Here is a 23,239-nt window from a genome sequence, read left to right as displayed (position 1 = left end):
AAATAAAAATATTGAAGGCGGAAGTGCAATAACTGAAATATTCAAGAAACTCATGTTGTCATTTTATTATAATGTATGCAAGGTACAGTGGCCGATTGAGGGACAAGTTCAACTGTACTACGGGGCCACTGATTCACTCCTGTTAAAAGTCAAAACTGAAAATCTATTGAATGATTTGGAAAATGGCGAGTACCTTAGCTCACGAATGAACTACACTAACTGGAATGAATCCCTCTACCCAGAGCTAATGAAACGCCAAGCCCCAAATCAATTGTTAATGCTAAAATCTGAAACGGGTAGCGATCTGAAATCCAGTGGTGTGTTTGCTGGACCGAAGGTATACTGTGTGGAAACGCACGGCAAGGATATCAAACAAGTTTGCAAGGGGGTACCTACACACTTTGTAAAAAATAATTTCGACATGAGTTTGTATAAGAACTGTGTGGAACGTAGTTTAGTGCCAAGGGCGAAAGTCATGGCGATTCGCTCTTTACAATTTAAAAACTACACAGTTAGAGTTGAGAAAAACGCCATGTCTACCATATCGGACAAAGTCTATGTACTTGAGGATGGTGTAAAGGTACTACCACACGGTCATTATTTAATTTCAGACCGATTTGAATGTACAGAGTACAGAAAACAACTCGGTCTAAAAAAATTAAATTAAATTCAATAAAAAAAAAAAGTATAAATTGGGTGGGAGGTTTTTTTTTTTTTTTTTGGGGAATTAGGTTTTTTTTTAAAATTTTTTTTTCTATAAAAAAAAAATTTCAATGTGTGTGTGTGTGTGTTTGCAAGGCAGATAAATTTACAGTATTTAATTCCGGCCCCCGCCTGGGCCCCCCCCCACGGGCGTCCCGCGCTTCCCCGCCCCCGCCCCCGCCGCCGCCCCCCCCCGGGGGGGGGGAGGGGGACCCCAAATTTTAAAATGTTGTAAGTAAAAGTGTATGAAATTATGACCCTAGTGTGTGTGTGTGTGTGTGCACATTAGTCCAATAAATGTTGTATTTTTTATAAATAAATAAACAGAAAAAAAAGGTGTATTTATTTAAGTGTTTTTTTTTTCTAGTGGTTATTTAAATGTTGTATTTTTTTTATTATAAATAAATTAAAAAAAGTGTATTTTTTTATTCATGTTTAATTTGCCTTTTTCAATGTAGTATAATTTTTATTTAAAGTATTTTTACCTTTTTTTTTATGTATAAAGTAAAATAAAATATTATTATTTATTATTCTTCTTATTATTCCCGTTATTATTATTATTGAGCGGAGTAGTAGTAGTAGTAGGGAAATTATTTAGTCATTAGACGGCCATAGTCTACAGTTAGTTGTCCAGGTGAACTGTTGAAGGGAACATGTATCAATTTAAAACACCATTCAGATCGTTTCTGTGTGGACCGTCAATGTCGGGCAAAACAACACTCTTAATTAAAATAATAAAAAATTGTGATAAAATGTTTGTGGAAAAGCCGAATAAAATCTACTATTGCTATAGTATTTGGCAGGAGTCATATGATAAAATAAAAGCGATTGCCACCACCATGGGGTTGGTGCAGATACAATTCATACAGGGACTTGATGTTTTCAGCATTATTAAACAAAACTCTTGGCTGATTATTGACGATCTAGCTGAATCTATTGAACAATGGACCCATGAAACACTACAACTATTCACCGTTCATTCTCATCATGAACAGATTTCTGTTACTCTGGTTCTACACAATCTCTTTCATCAGAGCAAATGTATGCGAACACTTGCATTGAACTGACCTACTATATCATCTACAGAGTTGTTCGTGACTCCCGCTCCCTAATAACTCTCAATAAACAAATCTACCCGGGAGCCCCCAAATTTCTGCTCTCGGCTTACAATCAGACAACCAATAAACCCTACGGCTACATCCTATTGGATCTTAATCAAAATACACCGGAGGATCTGCGTGTAGTCACAGATATTTTTGACAATGAAATTACAGTATATCTCCCCGTGAACACTAAAAAGACCTATTAGTTGCTATCATGACACTGAAGAAACTACATGAAAATAGACATTTGTTTTCAGTTCTAAGCACTTCAAAACCTCTACTCAGGAAAGCAAAACTCAAACACGGTATTGACAATGATTTCATTAATCTAATATCCGAACTTTGTTTAAATTTGACCGAGGGTAATGTTCAAGTGCCAGAAATAGTTAAGCAACAGGCAAAGCAACATCGTTCCATTGTACGTACAGGGGCCTCTAAAAAGAAAGGAAAGAATTTTAAAAGGAAACGACTTCTTCAGGCGGGCGGTGGCTTTCTCACACTTTTACTGCCAATAATTGCAGGACTTGTAAACAGTTTTCTCTAAAAGAGAATAGCAAAAACTTATAAATTGAATCCAATAGAACTCGCTCTCTCACCCGTGGAACACTTTGAGAACAATCTGAGTAAATTCCTTGACAATGAGAATATTGAGGATGAAAAAAAAACTGATTTTACTTCAAGATGCACTTCGCCGAGTGGACAAACACAAGCCCTATCGGTCGAAGCCCACTGCTGCTGCTGCTGCTGCTGACCCCAAAAAGGAATCATCTCCTCGGCATTCTGCTGCCGCTGCTGAAAAACAATTGAAGAAGGAGTACTTGGATTCGTTTGTAATTAAATTTGGAAATATAATACCCCACTCATATCTTTAACAAATTAAACGACTCCTAGCCTATCTCTTGGAAAGTGATCACATTCAAGTTGAGAGCAATGGGACAGGGATTATAATGCAGGGCAAGAGCTATAATCTACTTGATTTAATCTATGATATGGTTACAAATCGTAAAGGACTATTATCATTTGACACTCATCTATACAACTTTATAAATACATTAAACTTCCCCAAAAGTCTTATTTGCAATAGACAAATTCAAAAAGAAAAAAATGAGCCTGAATCATCGTCATCACCAACGACAACAATAACATTGACACAATTAAAAAATTAACTTGAAAAAGAAGATTTTAAATCAGTTTTGGAAAATACTAGCACACCGCTGATAGCTAGACAAAAGCGAAGACGTATCAAGTAATCAACGTCACCACCGACGGTCAGTATACAAAAGGGTAGCGGTCATTACACAACATGCTTACGTTCAAACTGGTTTAAGTTCTGAAAGGTGCTTATGAAAATATTGGTGAGGCGGGGAGTTTAAGTTCCCCCGCTACTCTTTCAAAAGTCACTGGTGTTCGCAATAAAAATGTACAAGACTATCTACAAAATGAGTCAAGTTACACTCTGCATAGAAATCATAGACTTCATGCCAATCAATATCAAAAAACTAAAGCCTTTTACCCATTGCATATAATGCAAGCAGATCTCCTGACTCTAGATGAGCTTCAACGGCGTCACAATACACCGTACAAGTACATTCTACTTGCAATCAGTGTTTATAGTCGTTATGCATATGCAATTCCATTGCGATCAAAAAGAGGTGTTGAAGTTGCTCAGGCCATTGAAAGTATTCTCCAACAGGATTCGTATAAAAAAATTCAAACGGATTGCGGTAGTGAATTTGTTAATCCCCATGTTGCAAAAGTACTAGAAAAATATAGTACACTGCTCTATCACAGTCACCGTCCTATAAAGGCTGCAATGGCCGAACGATTGATAATAACTATTCGACTTTTAATTTCAAGATATTGTACACTGAAAAATACACCGGCTTTTATTCATGACCTTGATAAAATCATGTTGATTTATAATCAACGACCTCATCGATCATTGTCCAACTCTACGCCAACGGAAGTTCATCATTCTGATCATGATAAAATTGAAACCTTTCATAAACAGTAGTCCAATAAATCGTTGGCTGTGCAGAAGATGAAAAATGAATTAAATGCTTGTGATACCGTTCAAGTTAATTGAACAACTAATGCTTTTGTAAAGGAAAATTACGTGTGGTCCACAAAACCTTTGAAAGTGGCAAAAATACTAGACACTAAACCCATAACTTATCGCTTGCGTGATACCAAGGATGGGGAGATTCTCGGCGGCTGTTATGACTATGAACTACAAAAAGTTAAAAATGCCAGTGAAATCTATCAAATTGAAAAGATATTAAAGAGACGTACTCGTGGGGGTAAGAAACAGTTACTTGTTCGATGGCTAAGATACAACTCTGATTTTGATTCTTGGATCGGTGTTGAAGATATTGACAAAGCCCAATGATTTCTATGTAACCTTCATGTCCAACGTTTCCGATCCTCTCTACAATGACTTGAATACGACAAGTGATTTTTGGACAAAACTCTCTCCCACCGTCAAATTTGACGGCGCATTTGAAGTGGCTCTTGTTGATTGTATTCTCAAAAATACCTATGACATCCTGAGAAGTGATCGTAAATATGAAATAAAAATTAGACCCTATGATTGGCCGCCACCACCAGGTGATCAAGAAAAAATTCAAAAAATCAATTGGATTGATTATCCATATGTTGAATTACCCTACAAGGAGCTCACCTGCATGAATGATTTATGTCGTACTATCAATAAAAGAATTTCTGCTCGTAAAAAAGGAGCTTTTCATTTCAACTATTCAAAAGAGGAGGGCAAGATCTACATTGATTCCCCCATTGCCAATGAAAAGGTTATTCTCAATGATAACCTAAAGGACGTTCTTGGCTTTAAGCTCAATATAATCAATGGTAGAAGTGCTGGAAACACTAATTTCATTTTTTCTGACTACCCACCTGCCTTCTCCACGGACACTTGTATATTTCTCTACGCTTCATTTGTGGAAACATCTCGGGTTGGTAATTCAAATGTTCCCCTCCTACGAGTTCTTGAACGAAAAACCAACCAAGAACATATTCACCACTACAATATAAAGCATCTTCAGTATATTCCCGTAAACACTTCCTAATTGGAACTCTGTCAGTTAACACTAAAAACCGAGTTAGGTGATTCTTTAGCAATGTCAAACTGCTTAGCAGTTATTAAATGTCATGTGCAAAACATTGTCAATGAGGCCAGTAAAATAGCCTAAAAAAAAATTAACAATAGAAGAATTCCAATTTTCAGTCCCGATATTGACTGTTATGTTGGTGCTTTGAGTCCACGTCAAATAGGCAATGGATTGGACTACTACAAGGGGCGTACTACAATGTCTGGCTATGGTCTTAGTAGCAGGTTTGCTAGGCTATTTCGTTCTGCACTACCCCTTGCCAGAAAATATCTTGTACCTGCTGCATCAAATTTTGCTGCCTCCACACTACAGGACTGGGGGTCGGGTAAGAATTTCAAGGAGAGAGTTAAGGAAAATATTAGATCTTCAGCAAGAGCCGTTGGTGATTAATTAAAATCTCGACAAAATGGGGAGGGATTGAAAAGGATGCGTGCACGTCATTCACTCATCAGTCTCCACCCTGGCGGGAAGCAAATGACATCAACAAGGACTTTGAGAAATAAAACAACGAAGTCCAATAGGCAACAGAAGAAGAAGAAGAAACATAAAAAGGTTTTGATATAAAAGAAGGATTTCGTATCTTTAGATGGCTTATCTACCACAAAGGAAATCGTATCCATCGATTAGTTTCTCATTAAATCTGTGAACGTACGAAGATAGTGAGGTAATACTCAAGTATCGTTACTAAGAACAAATTCACACTCAACAACCCATGTAGGACTATATACACTTTCAAATATTTTCCAATGAGGACTATTTCATTGATTTGTCGTCAACATTTATTGATTTAAATTTTGTGGTGAAGAAAAAGTCAGATAATACAACTCCAAATGCCGGCGATGGTCTCTCCTATGAAAACTGTATTCTACACAACCTTTTCAAACAAATTAATGTATTTATTAATGGAACATTGGTGAGCACTAGCAATAATTTATCAAACTATGCAAGCTACATACAATTTATGATGATGACACCAAAGGCGTACAAGGAGATGAGAGGACAATCGCTGGGCTATGAGTATCGATCAGGTGTTGATACTGACGGTGAGCTGACTACTGCAGTGACCGAGGAGTATCATCTGGTTGGAAAATTAAATCATGAGATATTCGATATATCCCAATGGCTACCCCCCAATGTCGAGATTGATATAAAGTTACAGATGGCTCCATAAACTTTTATTTTGTGAAAAACACTTCCTGCAGCACCCGATGCAAATGTCATTATCACATCGGCAATTCTCCACGTCCAAAAACAACAAGTTATGAGCTCTGTTGCATTGGCATTGGAGAAGCTAAGAGCCAATGGTCCCAACATTAAACTTCTTGTCCCCCAAACAATCACCAAACAACGTCACATTGCCGCCGGTTCTCGTAGCTATAGTGATTCATCATTTATCAATGGAGAAATCCCATCAAAACTCGCATAGGCCTATGTAAAGATTGGCAACGCCGTTGAATCCTGGACTGAATCACTACACTATTTTAATTTTTTTGGTCTATCTAGCCTTGTGTGCAAATTGAATGGTATTACAATGTAAACTATATCGTTTTACAAAAAATTATATATAACTCTGTATGAGGATAACTAGCAATCCAGAGATCATGACTCTCAAATAATTGAAAACGGAATAACTGATTAAATATTTTCAAAAAATAATGGGATTTGTGTTTTGTATCTGTCAGGCACACAGGATATGACCATAGTACGAACAGGGAATTCACGTTTAGAGTGTACATTTGCCAATGCTCTGACTGAGAGTATCACGCTAATATCACTGAGTCAATTTGAAACCTATTGGGAAATCACGCCTGACGGCAGTGTTCTACTAGACCTAGCACCATGAACACAAACCAAATAATCAATGTATTTAGTATGGATCCATACATGTCCCAGTACAACTCCTATTGCATACCATCGGACTTCATTGAAAAAATTTCAAGTGTTAACAATACCCTAATCATTGTTAATAGCAGTCCATCGACTTTGAAGACCGGTCATTGGCTATGCATCTTTCAAACAGCGAAGAATATTGAATTTTTTGATATTCTTGGCCTATTGTATAAATTCTATGCTCCATACATCAGCAACTTTATTGAAAGCAGTGGGAAAACCATTATTCAAAATCAACGAAGAGTACAGTATTTAACGACTAAGACATGTGGCTTTCATGCACTACTCTTTTTCATGTTCAGATGTCGTGGCTATACCTACATGCAGTTTCTCAGCATCTAAGTTGACTTACCTCAATTGAACGACTTTCTAGTGGAAAAAATACTTACAAGTGTATATAATATTGATTTTTGTGTCCTAATAATATAATGTTCTAAAGATGTATGTGAAATTGTTTATTAATAAAAAATTTATATACATGATAAAACGACTTTTCTACTCTTTAGATTTCATCCACTACTAGGTATTTGACGACAACAACTAGTTCAGGTAGATTATCTGAATTCACAGTGTACTGATCCTGATGTACTGCAATGTCAGGGTCACATTTTCTACAGTAGAGTGTGACTTCACTCTTGTCATATCTCTTTGTATAGTCAATGATACTATTCTCATTCATTCTATAGAATTCACGTGTTTCAATTTGCTTATTTGAAGCAATTTCACAAACAGTGCCCTCAAGTGTCGAATTACATTCTATCACAGCCAAATAAAAAATAGTGGGATTATAATCATAACACGCATTGTCTTCACAACGATGACGTAGCTACTATATTCATTTGTTGTTCCAACAGTTGAATCGATGACCTGTTTCCTCCTCCCAGAAATATTTAAAACTACGACGAAACCAATCTTATAGCAATAGACTAAAATCACGGTTAGGATTCTTTCCAATCATACCGGGATATGTATTCTCCCACTGCTTACACTTATCATAATGACAATTGGAGCATAGGTGACCTCTAGGATGAGAGTCACACACCTCTTCAAGACAGGAATTACAACCTTTAATTTGTACAGCATATCCTCTGTGTAATTTACACGGATTTCATAATTTACACTTCTCATCATACTCCTCAATCAGTGTGTAATTCTCACAGGATGATCAACTGCCTTGTGTGTACATACATAATCGACATGTATGAAAAGTTTTTTTAAGTGTTGATACTCTCACTGCCACACTGAAAGTAAGCTAGGAACAACAAAGAATATGACTGAGAAAGAGAGAGGAGTAAATCCTCCTTGAGCACCCTCTGTCTTATGAAAAAAAGTAAACTGTTTATATACTTATGTATACAAGCAGATCCAAAATATAATTTTACTGGGTCGGGATCAGTACTTCTATAACTTGTTTAAATGCATTTTGAACACAATGTAGAAGCTTCATACAATGGTCTAATGATGCAGAATCAGTTTTCATTATATCGATAAGCAGTCCTCGAGAAAATATCTTCCTTTTAATAGACAACGCTATAAAATCATCGTCTAGAATCAAACGTTTTTCCATAAGAACCAGATTCCTAATGACTAACTCTTTCTCAAATCTATCCATTTTTTTAGTCCTAACACTCTTCCAACCCACGATACACGAACCGGAATTTCTTTTTTTCTGCACTATGAAATATACTCTTGTCTACTATAGAAAGAAAAAAAAATACAATTGATTTGGAAAAGGTTTTATTGAAAGTGATTAAAATAATAATATTAACTTATGTAATTTGTTCTCATCAATATATTTCGATAGGACATCTAATGCCGACCGAAGTTTATTTATATGGAGAATATTCACTTTTCCAGCAAAACATAGTTGCTCCTCCTGCTTAAACTTGCTTAATGATATCACATATCTAGCATACATAATGTCCAATTCAAGACATAGTCTACAGACAGCGGTTATTTCCAGAACTACATTAGGTACTCGTATATCACTGCTGCTGCTGCTGTCGGTTCCATCATTAATCTCCAATAGTGTAAATGCACCACTCATTTTTTTTTACTAATATTCTTGCAAATAAACTGTTCTCTTTTAATTAAAGTATCTTACTAATATGAATTGTAAAGAAAACTATTCCTTTTTTGTCAAATTCTAATCACCAATCAAGCTATACTCGTTCCTCTTGGAAAAGGTGTAATGACCTGTAGAATAGGACTACCAGAAAAACCTGTTTGGTATGGGCACGTACGCACAGTACATAGCTTCAAGCAAATTCCATATGATATTTCAAATTACTATAGCTTCTATAGAAATGGTACCTCTTTGCAAATGACCCTGGTAACCCCAATTCGTTGAAAACTTACACACATATCCATCCCTCAGGCGTAGGTTTGCGTTTAGGTTTCTAACGAATTGGGCGGTTACTACTGTGGCGGATCCAGGGGAGGGGCGAGGGGGCGCGCGCCCCCCAAACGTAGTCTAAAGTAGTGTAATTTACTTAATTACCGCAAGACTGCGTTAATTAAACTTGCTCCTACCGCAAGTTTATCGGATCAACCTATTTTGCCCCACCCCCCCCTTAAAAAAAATTCTGGATCAGCCCCTGAAACATAGTGATAGGAAAGATGAAGACAGACCTCGCAACTAAAAAGAGAATGGAGGGAATTTTGTGCAAGTCGATGTTGACCCTCTTAATCTCATTGGAAATCTTATCATACAATAATAGTAGCAATTTAAGGGCTCGAAGTCATATAATTATTATGTAGTGCCAGTAATGTAGTACCAGTAATTAGTGCCAGTAGTTTTAATGTAGTGCCAGCCATTAATGTACCCTTTACTGAAAACTTGAAGCTCTTGTAAGACTCGTACTATAGCTTCTAAATTGGGTGTCATTCTGTTTTTTTTTTGTTTTTTTTTTAATGTGTGATGTTTTGGCTAATTCTTGAGTAGATAAAGTACTATGGTTAAGAGTGTACTCTGCAACTCATCTGAAGAGACCTTAAAATAACTATATCCACCAATTGAACTGAATGATTTCCCATCCCTAGTATTATCCCTGATTGTTATCCTTGGTGAGTATTATGGAAAATTCCTCATTTTCTTGGCTTAGTAAGTCAAGTATACTCGACCTACTAAACGAAAATAACTCGAAAACATCATCGTCTTGATCTTTGAATAATATGAAACCAGGGTGTCCAAAGACGATGGAAGGAGGCAAAAATATGAAAACAATGCAAAATTTTGTAAAAATCAGGGAACAACATAACACATTTCTGGGGAAGAACAACTTTTTTGAACCCTCCAACTTCCTGGAAAAGTTTCTGTAAGTCACCCTCACCCCTCAAAAGATTTTGTTGGCTACTTGGTATGAAATATATATTGTCCGTCTTACGTGTATCCAGGCACTTTCGAGCGGAAGAGGCTAATCCACCAGACGAATAATTGTTGCTTCACATTCATTATTGTGGCTGATTCCAATCTTTACTGAAAAAAATTGTAAAATAAAATCCGGATTAGTATAAGAAAACACAGTAATTGTCCTATTCCCAAAATCCTACAATCTTCACATCTGGGCTTAAGGTCTTTTGCTACCGTTCTAGATCATGGATTTTACAAGGTTTTTTTTTTAAAGATAATTCTCTATGCTACATTTTCATGATATTTAAGAACGTTCCTTTTCAATTCAAGTCAATTTTTAAAGTTTTTTTTTTACCATTAGCTGACAACTAGGAAGGGTAACATAATACCTTTAACTCTGATAAATGACGCCCTTCATTAGAAACGAAACAGGTAACACTGAAAACTTACCAATTGTTGTCACTATGGTGAAACAAAATAGTACTGAATTTTCCAACTTCCATTTTACAGGCATTACATATTCATCTGCCTTACTAACCTCAGATATCTCTGGTAAGTTGCAGGTTGAGAGAAGGTCTTCCAAGAGCTGGTATCTTTCCTCTTTTGTTCTGTATTTTGATGAATTTTGGAGTAGAAACGTCTCTGAAAGTTAGAAATAAACTACAATCGAGCTGATATGTGGAGTAGTCACCTAAAACTATATATGCATTCCCTGAATAGATACTAAATAATATAGAAAAAGAATTCTAATACGTGAGCAGGTAGGCAGCTGGTACGCGACCAGGTGCCGAGCTGATACGTAGAAGTTTCATCTAAAGCTATATCTGTATTCCCTGAATAGATACCAAATAATATCACATGCAGCACAATAGTACTGCCTAAGCAAACTGCGATGTGTGAACAATGTATTATTTTTATTTTTTTTTGGCTTGTTTTGTTTTAGACCAGGGCGCTTTGTATCGAAGAAGTTATCGTAGAAATTTTGAAAAGGGCTAATTCGATTGGAAATTGAAAGGGCTAGTGCCTTTTTTAATAGTCAAAAGTGATTGGAGGGCAGTTAACCCCCTTCCTATGCCCACAATTCCCCCAAACACATCCAATAAAAATTTTGAGATAGCCATTTTGTTCAGCAAAATTTGAAGTTTAAGAAATTATGTCTTTGAATATGACAACACCCCCACAGCCCTCAGGGCAAGGGTTATATGCCTGGGAGCATATAAGGTTTTTATAGAAAGGGTAGTCGTATTAGCTTTGGAGGGGGCTCATTGGATTGGTAAGCAGAAGTTCTAGTACCCTGTTTAAGATTCAAAGTGATCAGAGGATGGATACCCCCGCCCAATACCTCGTATTTTCACGAAATGAATCTGACAGAAATTTTGAGATGGTCATTTGTTGTCGTAAAAACTTCTAAAAAGGCTCATTCGATTGGAAATTGAAAGGGCTGGTGCCCTTCTTAATAGGCAAAAGCTTTTTGGAGAGCAACAAGCCCCCCCCCCCACGCCCATCAATTTCCAAAACATATATAATCAAAATTTTGAGATAGCCATTTTGTTCAGCGTAATTGAAAGATCTGGAAATTTTGTCTTTGAGGATGACAACCCCCCCCCCCCTCCAGCCCTCTGCGCAAGGGTTGTATCTTATGCCCTGAGGGCATATAAGGTTTTTATGGAAAGGGTAGTCGTATAGACTCAGTAGAGGACTCTATGGATTGGAAATGAGATGTTCCAGCACCCTTTTTAAGAGTCAAATTTATCAAGGGCAGCCACCCCCTCCCAAGTTGTATTTTCCGCACAATCATCCAATAAAATTTTGAGATAGCCATTTGTTCAAAATAGTCCAAAGATAAATTAATAAAGCCTTTGGGGGTGACAGAATCCCCCAGAGTCTGGGGGTAAGGGTTGTAAGTTATGCCCCAGGGGCATATAAGGTTTTTATGGCAGGGGTGGTCGTGTTAACTTTAGAAGAGGCTTATTTACCTGGAGATGTATAGTTCTAGTTCCATTTTAAGAGTCAAACCTAATGAGTAGCAACTAGCCCCTCCCCTGACATCCTCTTTTCCCAAAACGGATTCAATTGAAATTGCAAGATAGTGATTTTGTTACCAATAGTCCAAAAATCATATAACAATATCTTTAGGGTGGACACAATCCCCCAGATAAGCTACATCCCTCCAAAAAAAGAGAAAAGATGTATGTCTTAGGGAGTCAGCATTTCTTCAGATTTAGCTTTAGTTGGTAAGCAATTAAAATTTCAACCTTTTACCGGTTTCGTTCAATCCAAATAAAAAAAAACTTATTTATATTATTGTCATTTGGATTTGTCCTGATATTAATGTCAATGCAAGAATTAGGCGACAAAAATGACAGAATTCTAACACATCTCTGCATGTAGGTCAAATTCGGGTTGCAGCGGTAGTTAGCTACCTAGTAAGAGACGATCACGTCCAATGTTAAGAAATATAAATACCCATAACTCGTAAAAAAAAGAGTCAGATCAAAACAAAAAGTACACCTTTAGAACTGCCTTGTCCGAAACACCTATATAGGAAACTTTCTGTCCCTTGACTTCAACAACAAGGGAAATATATTTGCTTGAAAATCAAGAAAAGTCGCAGCTACTACAGCATTCTACCTAAACGGCATCTTTTTTTTCTTTTTTTTCTTCCACAGATAGCTTAGCACTGGAACATCGTAGAGAGTTGTTCAATGGCTCAATTTAAAGGAAATTGATGGGGTTGAAAACCTTTTGTAATTAAAACAAATTATTTTCAAAATAGAATAAATTTTTTTACGAAAAACTGCATATTTAATGTTAAAAGTTGATCAATGACGTCATAATCGTAGGGTGTAGCCAGGTCGTCTCTTACTATTCCAATTAAGAAAAAGCCATAGGCTTTTTCCTGTTTGTAACTTCACACTAAACAAAGAACAGATTAGATCAGACCGAGAACAGATCAGATCAGACCGATAACAGTTAGAGTAATTACATTAAAAAAGCCGTAGGCTTTTTCCTATTTTTACATGAAGGACCAATATAGGAAGGACCAATATAGGTAATAGGAAGTTACATGAAAACTTTAGGTCTATCTTTATGGGGAATGTGGTAAGTAAATTGTTTTGTAAGGTTCTGGAATTTAGGAAAAGAGATTGGTTAGATAAGGAGGAAGTACTTAGCCCGATACGAGCGGGATTGAGATCGATATTCAGCACTGTTGACCATATTTTTACCTTGGATGCATTGAGAAGGAAATATGCTAGAGGGAAAAATGATCGGCTATTCGTAGCCTTTTTAGACCTTAAAAGTGCTTTTGACTCACTAAATAGGACGTTGTTAACTGAAAGTTTGTTAGAAATAGCCTTGCCTTCATGTTTTGCAGCGATAATAGCAGATATCTATCAGAGGGTGAAGTTTTTTATGAGAGTTATGGGAAATTTTTCTAGGCTGGTCACATCTCATTTGGGTGTAAAACAAAGATGTACATTATCTCCTAACCTCTTCTCCTTGTTTGTTAATGATTTAGATAGGTTTATGAAAAATAAAGGAGCCCCTTATGTATCTTTGGATTGGCTTAGGCTATCATGCATGTTATTCGTGGATGATATAGCTCTAGTGGCGGATAGCAGAGAGAACCTTCAGAAGCAATTAGATATAATAAAATTTTTTTTAAAAAAGAATGAGTTAGAGTTGAACGCTAAGAAATCAGTAGTATTAGTATTTAGGAGTAAAGGAGATGTTGATTTAGAGGTTCATTTTAATTTTGGAGGAAAGGTTTTAGAGGTTAATGATGAATTGGTTTTTTTGGGTGTTAAGTTTAGTGCTTTAAGGGGGATGTCTAGGCATGTAGAAGATTGTAATTTAAGGGGTAATAGGCTAATAAATATGCCTTTTAGAAATAATTTAAATCAGCTAGCTGACATGAGGATCCAGAAAAGAGTTTTTCAGACAAAGGTAGCTTCTAGTCTACATTGTGGCTCTGAGGTTTTAGGTTTTGCTGAAGGAGCTAAGCTTGAAATAGTTCAGCTACGATATTTTAAGAAAATTCTAGGCTTGAAGGATTCATTAATTTCAGTGGTACGAAAAGGAGATTTGGGGCTTTTTTTCTTTAAGGAGTGTTAGATTGGTTAGAATGATAAAATTCTGGGAGAAGATAATTAGGCTAGCTGGAGTTCGGCTTCTTAAGGCAGCTTATTTGGAGAGCTTGAAGGATGGTAGACGTGATTCATAGTCAAATCAGGTTAAGAAAATACTGGACCTTTGTGGCCTTTCGGAGATGTGGAACGAAGGAAAAGGCCCTATGGAGGAAAGCGTGTCAGTATGAAAGGAAGTTCAGAGAACCCTAAAGGACCAAGAAATCCAAGAGTGGCAAGCTCATAAGGACCAATTTATGGCTTTGAGGTTTTACTCCCAAGCCAAAGACGGTTGGGGGGAGGAGGTTTATCTTAAATTTGGGTTGAATATAGAGGATTTGAAGAATTTGTTGTTGGTAAGAGGGGATAGTTTGGCCTTAGGTGAGAGAAGGAAATTTTTGGGAAAGTTTAGGCTGGCCCTTATTTTTGCCCAATGTGTGGATTGGTGAATGAAAACTTATTTCATTTTTTATCCGAGTGTGAAGAGCTGTCTGAGTTGCGGAATGAATGTTTTGGACGAGTGTTTGGGAGCGAATGCTGGTTAATAGAGCGGATGGCTGGGAGGAACGCATGTGCTATTAAACAGTTGTGTAAGGTTCTTCGTTTAGGGACTAAATTATTTTTTTTCCCCAGAGGCACTTCATACCGAAGGGGTCTTCGCAGAAACTTCAAAGGGGGCTCATTCGATTGAAAATGGAGAGTTCTAGTGTCCTTTTTGATAGTCGAAAATGATTGGAGGGCAACTAGCCCCCCGTCTCACGCCCATCATTCCGCCTAACAAATCCAATCAAAATTTTGAGATAGCCATTTTGTTCAGCGCAGTTGATTTCCAGATAGAAAATATATTTTTGAGGAGAACACTCCCCCATAACCCTCAGGGCAAGAGTTTTAAGTTATGCCCTGGGGGCATATAAGGTTCTTATAGAAGGGGTTGTTGTAGAAACTTCAAAACAGGCTCATTCAATTGGAAATTCAAAGGACTAGTGCCCTTTTTGATAGTCGAAAGTGATTGGAGGGCAACTACCCCCCTCCCAACGCCTATCATTCCCCCAAACACATCCAATCAAAATTATGAGATAGTCATTTTGTTCAACGTAGTTGATTTTCAGATAGAAAATATGTTTTTGAAGAGGACACTCCCCCACAACCCTCAGGGCAAGGGTTTTAAGTTATGCCCTGGGGGCATATAAGGTTTTTATAGAAGGCGTTGTCATAGAAACTTCAAAAAATGCTCATTGGATTGGAAATTCAAAGGACTAGTCCCTTTATTAATAGTTGAAAGTGATTGGAGGGCAACTAGCCCCCCCCCCACGCCCATCATTCCCCCAAGCACATCCAATCAAAATTTTGAGATAGCCATTTTATTCAGCGTAGTTGATTTGCAGATAGAAAATATATTTTTGAAATCCAATCCCCCACAACCCTCAGGGAAAGGCTTTTAAGTTATGCCCTGGGGCATATACGGTTTTTATAGAAGGCGTTGTCGTAGAAACTTCAAAAAGGCTCATTTGATTAGAAATTCAAAGGGCTAGTGCCCTTTTTAATAGTCGAAAATGATTGGAGGGCACCTAGCCCCCCCCCCACGCCCAGGCGTCCCCCAAACACATCAAATCAAAATTTTGAGATAGCCATTTTGTTCAGCGTAGTTGATTTCAAATTAGAAAATATGTTTTGGAGGAGGACACTCCCCCACAACCCTCAAGGCAAGGGTTTTAGGTTATACCCTGCGGGCATATAAGGTTTTTATAGAAGGCGGTGTAGTAGAAACTTCAAAAATTAGAAATGCAAAGGGCTAGTCCCTTTTTAATAGTCGAAAGTGATTTGAGGGCAACTAACCCCCCTCTCACGCCCACCTTTTCCCCCAACACATCCAATCAAAATTTTGAGACGCCCATTTTATTTAAAGTAGTCTTAAGTTCTGGAAATTAGGTCTTTGAGGATGACAACTCCCCCACTGCCGTCAGGGCAAGGGTTGTAAGTTATATCCTGGGGGCATATAAGGTCTTTTATAGACAACATTGTCGTATAAACTTCAGAGATGGCTCATTTGATTGGAAATTGAAAGTTCTAGTTCACTTTTTAAGCGTCAAAAGGTAACCAGCTTCCCCCCCCCCCTAAACCCTATTTTATCAAATGCATCCAATAAAAATTTTAAGATAGCTATTTTGTTCAAAATAGTTCAAAGATTATATAACAAAAATTCTGGTGGTGACACAACCCACCAGGACCCGGGAACAGGCGTTGTCAGTTATACCCTGGGGGTATATATGGGTCTTATGGAAGGGATGCTCGTAATAATTTCAAAAAGTGATCATTTCACTGTACATTGAAAGTTCTAGTTCAGTTTTTAAGAGTCAAAAGAGATTGGCGGGCACTTAGCCCCCTCCCCTCCCCTTCCTTTTCTCCTCAAACCCATCCGATAAGAACCTTGAGATAGCTTTTTTTAAAATAGTTCAAAGACCATATTACGAAAACTCAGGGGTCATAACAGCCCCCCTGGGCCCGAGGGCGGGTGTTGTAAGTTATGCCCTTGGGGAATATATGGTTCTTATTGAAGGGACGTTCGTGAAAAATTCAGAGATGGCTCATTTGATTGGAAATTGAAAGTTCTTGTTAAGTTTTTCCGAGTCAAAAGATATTGGAGGGCAACTTGCCCCCGACGGCCCCTTTTCCCCAAATGCATCCAATAAAAATTTTGAGATAGTCATTAAGTTAAAAATTTCTCAAAAGTCAGATAACAAAACTCAGGTGTCGTCACAGCGCCCCAGGGCCCGGGGGCAAGTGTTGTAAGTTATGCCCTGGGGCATATATTGTTCGTATGAAAGGGATGCTCGTATAAACTTCAGAGAGGGATCATTTGATTGGATATTGAAATCCAGCCCTTTTTAAGAGTCAAAAGTGATCAGAGGGCAACTTGCCCCCCAAGCCCTTTTCCCCCAAATACATGGGATAAAAAATGTGAGGTAGCCATTTAGTTAAAAATAGTTCAAAGATCATATAACAAAACTGCTTTACGTATGGTCATTTTTAAAAAAATAATTCAAAGCTCAGATAAAAAAAACTCCTGTGTATACACAACCCCCCCAGGGCCGGGGCAGGCGTTGTAAGTATTGCTCTGGGGGGCATATATGGTGGGTCTTATGGAAGGTATACTCGTATAAACTTCAGAGAGGGTTCATTTGAATGGAAATTAAAAGTTGTAGTTCATTTTCTCAGAGTGAAAACGATCGGAGGGCCACTATCCCCTCCCACCCTCCACGCCTTTGGGCATATCGGATGGATAAACCCATCCGATAAAAATTTCAGGTGACTATTTTGTTAAAAATAGTTCAACCATCAGATATTGAAACTCCAGGGTTAACACAACCTCCCAGGGCCGAGGGACAGGGGTTGTAAGTAATACTCTGTGGATTTATATGGTTTTAATAGAAGGGATGCTCGTATAATCTTCAGAGACGGCTCATTTGATTGAAAGCAAAAAGTTACAGCTCGCTTTTAAGTAGTCAAAATAAACAGAAGAATAGTGTAGTCCCCCCACGCCCTTTTTCCCCAAAGCCATCCGATAAAAATGTTGAGATAATAATTTTGTTAAAAATAGTTCTAACATCAGATAATAAAAACTCCGAGGTTGACACAAACAAAAATCACCACAAACAAGAGTTTGGGTATGACCTCCTTCTCTCACTGTAAGAGTCTAAAACCTACTGCGTCATTGGCGCTTTACTGAAAACTATATGAGTTTTGGACAGTCTTGGAAAGTATTAACAACATCAAATTGAACATATGATGTATAATTATATAAATTGTTGAAAGATCCATCAGTTCAAGAATTTATTTAGCTGTAATTGTATTTTTATTTTCAATGCTGTAAGAACTGGAAAAGAGAGTATTTGTAATATAATCCGTTTTCAGTTAAGCGCCAATGACGCAGTAGGCTTTTGGTTTTTATTTACATTTAGGAAAGGAGGCAGTATCCAATCACTTGTTTGTAGGGAAACTATATTTGTCATTAACAACTTTAAAAAGACCTTATAAATTAAACTGAATATTGGCTGTATAATGATATTAATTGCTGAAAGCTCATCAGTTCAAAATATTACTATAATTTTAATGTTTATTTTCAGAGACAAGTACAAAAGAAAATATTTGTCACAAAATTGGTTTTCAGTAAAGCGCCAATGACGCAGTAAGTCTTAGACTTTTACAGTGAGAGAAGGAGTTCATACCCAAGCTCTTGTTTGCGGTGATTTTTGTTTCTTTCAAGCTTAATTTGCATATTCAATTGAGGTTGCACTCGTTTTAAGATTTATTTATTAATTTACATTAATATCTTTTGTGTGTTTGTTTGCATTGATTGTTTATTTAATTTCTGTTCGTTTTAAGTTTCATTTGTACTTCAATAGGAAAATATTTTTTTCTTCTTAAGATTGATTTTTATATTCAATTTAAGCATTACTTCCCTTAAGATCTATTTATTCATTTGTTTCATTACTTGTTGTATGTTTTTGCTATAATTGTTTATTTAATTTATGTTCGTTTTCGATTTCATTCATTCTTTAATAGTAGTTTCTGGTCGTTTCGAGTTTGAATTTTAAACGGTATTTGTATCTTCTGAGCTTAAGTTTAAAATGGCCTTTACTTTCCTTTGAAAAAATTACTTTTTCGGAAAGTTTTTTTTAATTAATTATATTAAAGAACGAACTGTTGTTCATAGTAAAGGATAAATTTTCTAGTGAAGATCCGGGTTGCAGCGATAGCTAGCTAGTTCATGGTAAAGAATTATAGCAAAGAACGATAAGAAGTCTATGGTTACGTAAAGGAATATAACTGGGGACATCAGTGTTAAGGATGAAGAGATATTTGAAACCAAGTAAAGAACTAACTATGGCATATAGTAGCCTACCTGAAAGTAAATATAAGACAAGTACCTTTTGAAAAGCTTTATAGTCAACAACGAACTCTTACCCATGGTAACTGAAATTTTATCCAGGTTGCAGCGGTAGCTAGCAACCTAGTTGCTAGCAACCTAGTTGCTAGCTAGGTGCCTTTCTCCATTGAGAGAACCTGTTTGACTAGTTTCTTTTATCATCTACCTTGCGTGGCTTGCAGCTAATAAAACAATACCAATTCACTATCATTTGATTGGATATTGAAATTCAGCACTTTTTAAGAGTCAAAAGTGATCAGAGGGCAACTGGCCGCCCAAGCCGTTTTCCCCGAAATACATGGGATAAAAAATTTGAGGTAGCCATTTAGTTAAAAATAGTTCAAAGATCATATAACAAAACTGCTTTACGTATGGTAATTTTTTAAAAAATAATTCAAAGCTCAAATAAGAAAAACTCCTGTGTCGACACAACCCCCCCCCCCCCAGGGCCGGGGCAGGCGGTGTAAGTATTGCTCCGGGGGGCATATATGGTGGTTCTTATGGAAGGTATACTCGTATAAACTTCAGATAGGGTTAATTTGAATGGAAATTAAAAGTTGTAGTTCATTTTCTCAGAGTGAAAACGATCGGAGGGCCACTATTCCCTCCCACCCTCCACGCTTTTGGGCATATCGGATGGATAAACCCATCCGATAAAAATTTCAGGTGACTATTTTGTTAAAAATAGTTCAACCATCAGATATTGAAACTGCAGGGTTGACACAACCTCCCAGGGCCGAGGGACAGGGGTTGTAAGTAATACTCTGTGGATTTATATGGTTTTAATAGAAGGGATACTCGTATAAACTTTAGAGAGGGCTCATTTGATTGAAAATAGAAATTTCTAATTCACTTTTAAAGAGTCAAAAGAGACAGAAGCTGAATCTAGTCCCCCCACGCCCTTTTTCCCCAAACCCATCCGATGAAAATTTTGAGATAGCAATTTTGTTAAAAATAGTTCAAACATCACATAATAAGACCTCCGAGGTTGACACAAACAAAAATCACCACAAACAAGAGTTTGGGTATGAACTCCTTCTCTCACTGTAAGAGTCTAAAACCTACTGCGTCATTGGCGCTTTACTGAAAACTATATGCGTCTTGGACAGTCTTGGAAAGTATTAACAACATCAAATTGAATATTCGATGTGTAGTTATATTAATTGTTGAAAAATCCATCGGTTCAATACTTTATTTCACTATAAATATAATTTCACTTTCAATGCTGTAAAAATTGGAAAAGAAAGAATTTGTGATAAAATCCGTTTTCAGATAAGCGCCAATGTCGCAGAAAGCTTTTGGTTTTTATTTACAGTTAGGAAAGGAGGCAGTATTCAATCACTTGTTTGTAGGGAGACTATATTCGTCTTTAACAACTTTAAAAAGAGCTAATAAATTAAACTGAATATTTGATGCATAATGATATTAATTGCTGAAAGCTCATCAGTTCAAAATATTACTATAATTTTAATGTCTATTTTCAGAGATAAGTACAAAAGAAAATATTTGTCACAAAATTGGTTTTCAGTAAAGCGCCAATGACGCAGTAGGTTTTAGACTTTTACAGTGAGAGAAGGAGTTCATACCCAAGCTCTTGTTTGCGGTGATTTTTGTTTCTTTCAAGCTTAATTTGCATATTCAATTGAGGTTTCACTCGTTTTAAGATTTATTTATTAATTTACATTAATATCTATTGTATGTTTGTTTGCATTGATTTTTTATTTAATTTCTGTTCGTTTTAAGTTTCATTTGTACTTCATTAGGAAAATATTTTTTTCGTCTTCAGCTTGATTTTCATATTCAATCTAAGCATTACTCGCTTTAAGATCTATTTATTCATTACTTGTAGTATGTTTTTGCTACAATTGTTTATTTAATTTCTGTTCGTTTTGGATTTCATTTATGTTTTAATAGTAATTTCTGGTCGTTTTGAGTTTGAATTTTAAAAGGTATTTGTATCTGCTGAGCTTAAGTTTAAAATGGCCTTTACTTTCCTTTGAAAAACTTACTTTTTCGGAAAGTTTTTTTTAATTAATTATATTAAAGAACGAACTGTTGTTCATAGTAAAGGATAAATTTTCTAGTGAAGATCCGGGTTGCAGCGATAGCTAGCTAGTTCATGGTAAAGAATTATAGCAAAGAACGATAAGTAGTCTATGGTTTACGTAAAGGAATATAACTGGGGACATCAGTGTTAAGGATGAAGAGATATTTGAAACCAAGTAAAGAACTAACTATGGCATATAGTAGCCTACCTGAAAGTAAATATAAGACAAGTACCTTTTGAAAAGCTTTATAGTCAACAACGAACTCTTACCCATGGTAACTGAAATTTTATCCAGGTTGCAGCAGTAGCTACCAACCTAGTTGCTAGCTAGGTGCCTAGTAAGAGACCGTCTCTTACTAGGTCTGTTACCTTGTAAGAGACGATCATACCCCACATTAAAAAATAAAATATGTCATAACTCCTATATCTAGAATACAATTCAATTATGATATCGATCCTTTATTTAATACGATGTTCCAGTGCCAAGCTATCTGTGGACCAGAAAAAGAAAAAGAAGAAGAAAAAGAAGAAGAAAAAAAAATGATGATGTTTAGGCAGAATGCTGTAGTAGTTGCCACTTTTCTTGATTTTCAAGTCAATATATTTCCCTTGCTCATCAAGCCAAGGGACAGAAAGTCTCCTATATAGGGGTTTCGAACATGGCGGTTCTAATGGTGTACTTTTTTGTTTTGATCTGACTGTATTTTTAGGAGTTATGGGTTATTGTATTTATAAACATTGGACGTGGTCATCTCTTACTAGGTTGCTAGCTACCGCTGCAACCTGGAACATATGTATCAAACAGTTCGTGGTAACGAACTGTAAGTAAGTATGACGTAATATATACCACAGACCTCTTTTTCTTTTCCCTGTTGCATCAGTTACTATAAGATAGACTTCGGTCCTTATTGTAACTAAAGTTATTATGTAAACTGCAAAAATATTTATGGTATCTGAGCAATAATTTTAATCGTTTATTTACAAACAATTTTTATTAATTACATTAAATGACGATCATTGGAATAAGAAACCATCATCTAAATTGGACTTGGTTAGCCACTTGATTGTTTGAGGTTCGTTTTTTACTATTTCAAGAAAGAAAAGCCGTCGGCTTTTTCCGGTCTGTAATCATATAGCATAGAACGAACCCCAGTTGCAACTGACATCTCCAGGTTGCAGCGGTAGCTAGCAACCCAGTAAGAGACAATCACGCCCAATTTTAAGAAATAGAATAATTCCTGAAAGGAACAATATCTATGTATCCTTTGTAATGCAAACTATTTCTGGTCGGAGTGTCTACGGTTATTTTTAGTGACCCATATTTGGAGTGCCGTTCGCATGTAAAGATATACATGGTCGGAATAAATGGTGTTTCGGTCGGAGTCCAATAGTCTCCCATATTTGGTGTGCCACTCACGTCTATATATAGCACACTACTAACATATGATCCCTTTGGCACAAGGAACGATCGGTAGAATGTTTCAGGCTGCTTAGACAGTCTGAATCAACACGGGCCCTAATTCTTTTCCGCTATATGGAAAAAACTCGTTTGTTTTCCAATGATTATGTGTAAACATTGGGCAATTTGCATAATTTTAGCCCCTTGCCTGTTGCATGAATTGTGACATACACGAAGGCATATTCTTTTGACCTTTCAATTACTGTGAGTAAAATGACCATCTAGAGACTGTGATCCATTATCATGGGGAGTAGGGGCGTAGCTCCAGCATTTTACTGGGGGCAAGAGGATTCCACATCCAGAGAGTCAAGGAACATGGGCTATATAACAATTTTTATCTCCAAATTATTGAGAGGGGCGACTGATCCCCCAACAATGCCACTGATGGGGAGATAAGGAGTGTCTGTGCCACAAATGGTACAGGAGGAAAGATGGTTACCGTCCAATAATCTTGAATCTTGAAAGAGTGCTAGAACTTTCGAATTTCAGCCGAATGAGCCCCTTGAT

At 36.8% G+C, this 23,239-nt stretch overlaps 1 protein-coding gene across 2 annotated transcripts in view; it reads right to left on the bottom strand.

Moving 5' to 3' along the window:
• LOC148949915 (potassium channel subfamily K member 2-like) overlaps positions 1-23,239 on the bottom strand; it is a 225,770-nt gene that overhangs the window by 88,031 nt on the left and 114,500 nt on the right. For both annotated transcript variants that reach the window (XM_089091369.1, XM_089091370.1), the window contains exon 3: positions 10,623-10,814. In XM_089091369.1, coding sequence (XP_088947495.1) covers positions 10,623-10,814 — 192 coding nt within the window. The remainder of the gene's footprint in view (positions 1-10,622; positions 10,815-23,239) is intronic.

The sequence above is a fragment of the Artemia sp. Qi Xiang Cuo genome, chromosome 7, assembly GCF_049724085.1.
Source record: "Artemia sp. Qi Xiang Cuo chromosome 7, ASM4972408v1, whole genome shotgun sequence".
NCBI lineage: Eukaryota > Metazoa > Arthropoda > Branchiopoda > Anostraca > Artemiidae > Artemia > Artemia sp. Qi Xiang Cuo.
This window is presented reverse-complemented; position numbering and strand designations above follow the sequence as displayed.